At 37.2% G+C, this 6,122-nt stretch overlaps 1 protein-coding gene and 1 long non-coding RNA gene across 2 annotated transcripts in view; both read right to left on the bottom strand.

Annotated features, from left to right (window-relative positions):
* Nucleotides 1-2,691, bottom strand: part of LOC108376313 (uncharacterized) — a 9,114-nt gene extending 6,423 nt beyond the window's left edge. The window contains exon 1 of the mRNA XM_017632512.1: nt 2,599-2,691. Coding sequence (XP_017488001.1) covers nt 2,599-2,691 — 93 coding nt within the window. The remainder of the gene's footprint in view (nt 1-2,598) is intronic.
* Nucleotides 2,692-4,398: 1,707 nt separating this feature from the next.
* LOC108376314 (uncharacterized) lies at nt 4,399-5,667 on the bottom strand. The gene is made up of 2 exons (XR_001849249.1): nt 4,849-5,667; nt 4,399-4,677 (listed from the first exon to the last, which is right to left on the bottom strand). It is a non-coding gene; the product is annotated as an uncharacterized LOC108376314 (long non-coding RNA).
* Nucleotides 5,668-6,122: the final 455 nt, after the last annotated feature.

Here is a 6,122-nt window from a genome sequence, read left to right as displayed (position 1 = left end):
CCACACTTTTCTTTGAAATCGCTTTATTAGTTCTCGTGCAATAAGCGTTTTTGTGAAGCTCTAAAAATTACAACTACAACATTTGAACATAGCCCCCATACCTTAAGGTAAGACGTATTCTACGTCAAAAAAAATGGACCTGGTACCTTTTCACCTCAAAGTACCGATATTCATTTTCGCACGTTGTTATAGTAAATTGTTGGTGGAATTTTTCAAAGTGCATTTCTCATACGATTTCTATTTAGTGCTTTCGATATAAGCAACAAGTCAGTCAGCTGTTCATACAATTTGCGAGCTTTTATAAATTTAGCATTCGTGTCCTTTTTTAGGTATCTCTCGCTCTCTTTGAGATACAGTGCGCTACAACTCGCTGGAATTTTGTCGCTGGGTAATTTTTACGGCCGTTGTGGATTAGTGGTAAGAGGTGCGTAATACCACGCCGTTGGGCCTGGATTCGATCCCTGCTCCAAACATCCAAATTAGAAAAAGTTTTTTCTGGCACCTCGACAGGCAATGGCAAACCTCCCAGTGTACTTCTGGCTTGAAGAAGTTTCTCATAAAAACTTTTTGCTGCTCGTAGGCGGCGTAAAATTGTAGGTACCTCCATTTGTATTATAACATCAGGACAAATTGTAGGAGAACCTCGGCCCAACACTTAGCAAAAATGTAGACCAAATATTAGAAAAAAAGTTAGTGGTTCACAAGAACTTTCTCTAGTGCAAGTTTTGCCTACAGGGTATGCATGTACATACATACATACACATGTGGGAGGTTGTCTGTCAGAATTTTTTCCGCCTGGTATGTGGTGTGCCAATTATAGTTGCACGCAGCTAAATGGAACTCATTCCACAATTTTCGTGTTAGCAAAATTACAGTTATTGGTATCGACGTTAATGGTATTGTTTTCACATTTTTGCAGCGATTGCCCAAGCTTTTATCCGACAAATGCACACATTCACAAAAAAAAAAAAACACAAATTGCGGTGTAAAGGGTGACTGGAGTTTTATTTAGTATTATAGCGTGGTTCCAAACAGCTGCTATTATGTATGTGTGGCGTAAGACCCGGAAGTTTTAAATATAGTATACTCACACATTAATTCAAATAAATGTTAGATTTTTATATTTGTCGTCATTTTGGTAGAATTTGTATGTACATAGCACAAAAAAAAACAATCAAATTACAAGAAATGTTTAAACAAAACTTCAAGGTGTTGCAACAGTTATGATCATGCATTAATCTACTGTACGTACTAAAATGGAAAAATATTTCTCTAAAAAGTTAAATTGGTTTCTACTTTTTTTCATCCTATAAAACCGCCTTCAATGTCTTAGAAACCTTTATGGTAGAATTTAAAGGGAAAGTCTTATTCGCAAATGGAACACCCTTTAACAAATTTAATACCAATATTAAACAACACAAACAAATAAAACTTAGCGAGTAAGTGCAAATTGAAGAATTTATAGCTGATTTATATACATAAATGCATACATATATACATGTGTATGGTAGCACATAGTGCAAGCACGTGCAAACCGAGCAACCAAGTCCAAACGCCTAGCCAGCCTTATTTTAAGATAATAGCTTTTGTGCACGAACACACACATACATTTCTACGCGGGAATATTTATGTACCCTGCAGCAATAAGGCGGCCAATTTTCCTTAAAGGACTAGTACTTCACTGGTTAAAATTTGACTGGTCAGAATTGGACATTTGCTTGCATCGAAAATATCAACCTTCGACCAGTCCCCAAGGATAGACAGACGAAGAGATAGACGAAAAGTACAGTTTGCCAGTGACAGGGTGGTGTTGTCTTGCAATTCAATAAAAAAAAATTAAAGAACACCACCCTGTAAATGTCCCAATCGCTTGGTCTGGCCTTGATACAAAGTGAACATTTGAACACACATTTACATGCGTGGCTGTAGCTCAGTGCGCAGAGATGCCTGCCACTATTTGTTAGCTTTCAGGAGGGTCCGGGTTCAAATGCCGTCAGAACCAACATGGTTATAAAATGATAAAATTTATTTGTTTTTTTGGGTTTCCGAATTATGAAAAAGCATCTGCGAAGTGCAGAACGCAATCTTACTCCAACGAAAAAAATCACCAAAATTGGACTAGTCCAGGACTATCTTACGGTCAGTGTTGATTGGACCGGTCCTTTTCCAATGACACGCCAATGCTAAAAATGCCAATTGAAACCATTGGCAGGGGAGTTATGAGGGACTAGTACTGGTAACTGGTAGGGACTATCTGAGGGCTAGATAGTTGGTTGGGTATGGCACTGCGACCAATAGGTCTATTGTGCCCCACCTGCGGGCTAACCTAGGGTGAGTCTGAATTGCTGCTGGGTATGTGTACATGTATCTGTACAAATGTATAGAGTCAGGAGTAACAATAGTGAAATACGATACTGGACACAAAAAACAAAAGCTTCCGCTTTTTTGCCAAAAAATTTTCGTAGCTTATATAGGTCTTAAATATTATAACTCGAAGTCAGCATAATATGGTAGATCCTTCCATTTGAACAACAAAAAAAGAAACATTTGCAATGAACAAAGTGGAAAATATCTACTTTCATACAATTTGCGCGTCACCAGCTGCTCGTTGTCGTACTTGAATGTCTCAGCTGACACCTCTGGCAGCTTTTCGTAGCCTGTGATAGTTGAGGAGTCGTGCATCGCCGCCATCATCCTCAACTGTGGGCTTGGGTTAATTTTCTCTATTCGTTTAATTTAAGTGATAGATGCGTGTAAATTTCAGATTTATTTCAAAAATTTTCTATATACATATTTACAATGTTTTCACAAAACTTATACATACATACATACATATGTATCTTTAAACAGGACAAATATTATTCTTTCCAAAGCCATATAAAAACTGAAAATTGGGTTAAAATAACTGAGATGAAAATTGTTTAGTGCGGGAAGTTATGTAAAAATGGGAAAATAAAAATTTTTATAACAGTTTCGTGAATAACTCGTCCTGCTTTACCACCTGCAAGAACAAAAAAACAAAACAAAAGTTTGCAAAAATAAGTTGGGTCAATTTAATCCATGCGGAAAGGTATGGATGAAGGTTAAAGGGCGAAGAGGCGCACAGTGTTGACAGAGCTACAAACAAATTTTTTTTTTATCCATTCCATAAATCCAAGTCTAATATCAAGGCGCATAACAAAAGTTGTAATTTAACATCGATAATTCAAAGCCACCTAATGCGTTACTAGCCGATTTTTGCACATTTCCCACTGCAGTGCCGACCAAAAGGCCGCGACGACCCTGACATTGCTGAAGGAAACTGTGGCACTAGAGAAACCTTGAAAAAGTGTTTAATTGCCAGTTGAGTCAGTGCAGCGAATCGTTGAAATTTTACATTGTTAGTGACATCAAAGAGTGCCCCCACTTCCTGTGTATGAACCAAGTACACAGCACTTTTGGGTGAACACGTGTAAATACATACATACTCAAACATTTGTGTACATACCCTGCAGGAAACGGGGCTAGTTTGTAGATAACTTATAACTTATTTCCTTAGGTCGTAACTAACTATTTTTGAAGGGCGATGGCCGCAAAATAGTGAGAACTGTTTTCCTCTGCATTACATGCTAACTTCTTTCGGACATAAACTATCACTAAAAAAAAAATGTTTATTTGTTGAAATAAATGTTCTTTTGTAGATGGCCTCATATTTGATTTCGGTCAAAATGATATTACAAAATTTCGACCTTTAATTCGAAAAAGAATCTGCGAAGTGCAGAAAAAAATGTATTGAAAGTAATTTTTATAGACGAAGTCGTCTACTTTTTCAAATTTATAACTTGTCAACAGTGAGACGCGTAAACCTCCGAGTGTATAGTATTTCTGCCTTGAAAAGGCTTCTCATAAAACCATACCACTAATTGGAACAGAAGCTCGACCAAACACTTAGCCAAAGTGTAAGCGGCAAAATATTATGTATTTACCACTATTCTGGTTGTCGCAAGTCGTTCGCATCGACAGTCGTTCGTTGAATTATGTCGTAAATAAAAACATTAACGACAGATTTTGACACGTTTTCAATACTTCTTCATTTCGAAAGGATAACAGGAATACAAATTTGCCGGTAGATTATGTCATTGAATGCTTCATAACACCAATGAAAATCTCAAATATCGACGAACGACTGTCGTTCCCACTATCGGTATAGGGGCGATTATTATCGAGTTCCCACTGGGTATACACTTAATAACCTCTGCGTTTGTATTGCTATTGCGTACATCACAATTTTCCCAAAAGTGTAAAGACAAAACGAAAACTAAGCCAACATCATCGAAGGTACATATGTATGTACAGTGGCGAGCATTAATGGTTGAATGTTTGCCACTTTTGTACTTATGTGACCATACAAATTTTTCCATTAACGCAATTTCAATCTAACTTTTTTGGTTTTATAGAACATTTATTCTTTTAACAAAAAACATAAACAAACTTCATTCAAACTTAATTGTGAAACTTGCTAAGGCGAGAAATCAAAAGTAACTGCATTCATCCAATTTTGCACGTCACGCTTTTGTGGCTTGGTATGCCTTGAATTTACCTTTATCTGAAATAATTGAATCGCTTCATCTGTGCATCGCTTGGTTATGTCATGTTTAGCAATAGTCAGTTGAAAAAGTTCGATCAAAGCGTACGTAACTACGAAATTAAAAACATAAAATTAAAAAGGCGGTAAATATCGGAAGACGTGGCAAAAAAGATCGTGATGTTGACAAAAGATGGTCTTTCGGCGCGAGAAATTGCTAAGAGATGTAAAATATGCCACAGTACAGTCTTATGTGTTCAAAAAAGACGGGGTTTGCTGCCTACATCGAGTGTTAGAGGGCGTCGTAGGTTACTCTCTGACGGAGATGCTCGCTGTATGGAACGGTTATTGAGGCGTAATAACACCATAACACCAAAATTAGCTGCGGATGAAATAAACAAAGTAGTAAGTGAGTGGACGGCTCGTAGAGCTCTTCAACGAATTGGTTTGATCTCATCAGTCAAGACAAAAAAACGGGCTTTGTCTGACAAAAATTTAAAAGCAAGGTTGAAATTTTGTAACGATTGCAAAAATTGGAGCGTCGATGACTGGAAACGAGTGATATGGTCAGACGAAACAAAAATAAATCGCTTCCAGTCAGATGGAAAACAATACTACTGGCACCGTCCACAAGAAACGCTTCAAAAGCATCAGGTAAAGCAAACTGTGAAGCATGGCGGAGGCAGTTTAATGGTATGGGGCTGTTTTACTTGGTGGCATGTTGGCCCATTAACAAAAATCAATGGCATAATGAAAAAGGAAGATTATCTTCATATTTTAAGAACAAATTAGCCTGATTTCGTCGAGATGAGCGCATATCCTGAAGATAAGGTCCTATTCCAACAAGACGGGGACCCCAAACACACAGCGAAAATCGTGCAAAATTGGTTATCTGACCAACGTTTTAAAGTCCTGAAGTGGCCTGCTCAAAGCCCCGATCTCAACCCAATCGAAAATTTATGGGCAATTTAAAAAAAAAGGTTGGCGGTATATGAGAGGGCCCCCAAAAATATGGACGAACTTTGGGTAAGAGTTCAGGAAGAATGGGCAAAAATACCGAACCAGACCATAGAAAAACTAGTGGAAAGCATGCCAAAAACCATTAAAAGTGCCCTGAAGAATAAGGGGTTATGGACAAAATGTTAATACTCGTTATTTCTCTCACGTGCAAAATTGGATGAATAAAGTTACTTTAAGTTTTTCGCCTTAGAAAGTTTTATATTTAAGTTTCAATAAAATTTGTTTATGTTTCTGTTAACAGAATAAATGCTTTATAAAACAAAAAAAGTTTGGTTGAAATTGCGTTAATATAAAAAATTTTTTGGGCACATAAGTACAAATGTGGCAAACATTCAACCATTAATGCTCGCCACTGTATATATGCAGGCATACTTGCATATGGACGATTCCAGCGAAAAGTCTACCGCGTAAAAAGAGTTCTATATCTAACTTATTTATACGACCATTTGGCTGCTTTTTATAATATATACTGGTTATGTAAGCAGACACGTTTTTGCCAAAAATCGTCTAGTTAGGTGGCGCCAGGATCGAGATATTT

The sequence above is a fragment of the Rhagoletis zephyria genome, unplaced genomic scaffold, assembly GCF_001687245.7.
Source record: "Rhagoletis zephyria isolate East Lansing unplaced genomic scaffold, Rhagoletis_zephyria_1.1 Rzeph_scaffold_10242, whole genome shotgun sequence".
NCBI classification, from domain to species: Eukaryota; Metazoa; Arthropoda; class Insecta; order Diptera; family Tephritidae; genus Rhagoletis; species Rhagoletis zephyria.
This window is presented reverse-complemented; position numbering and strand designations above follow the sequence as displayed.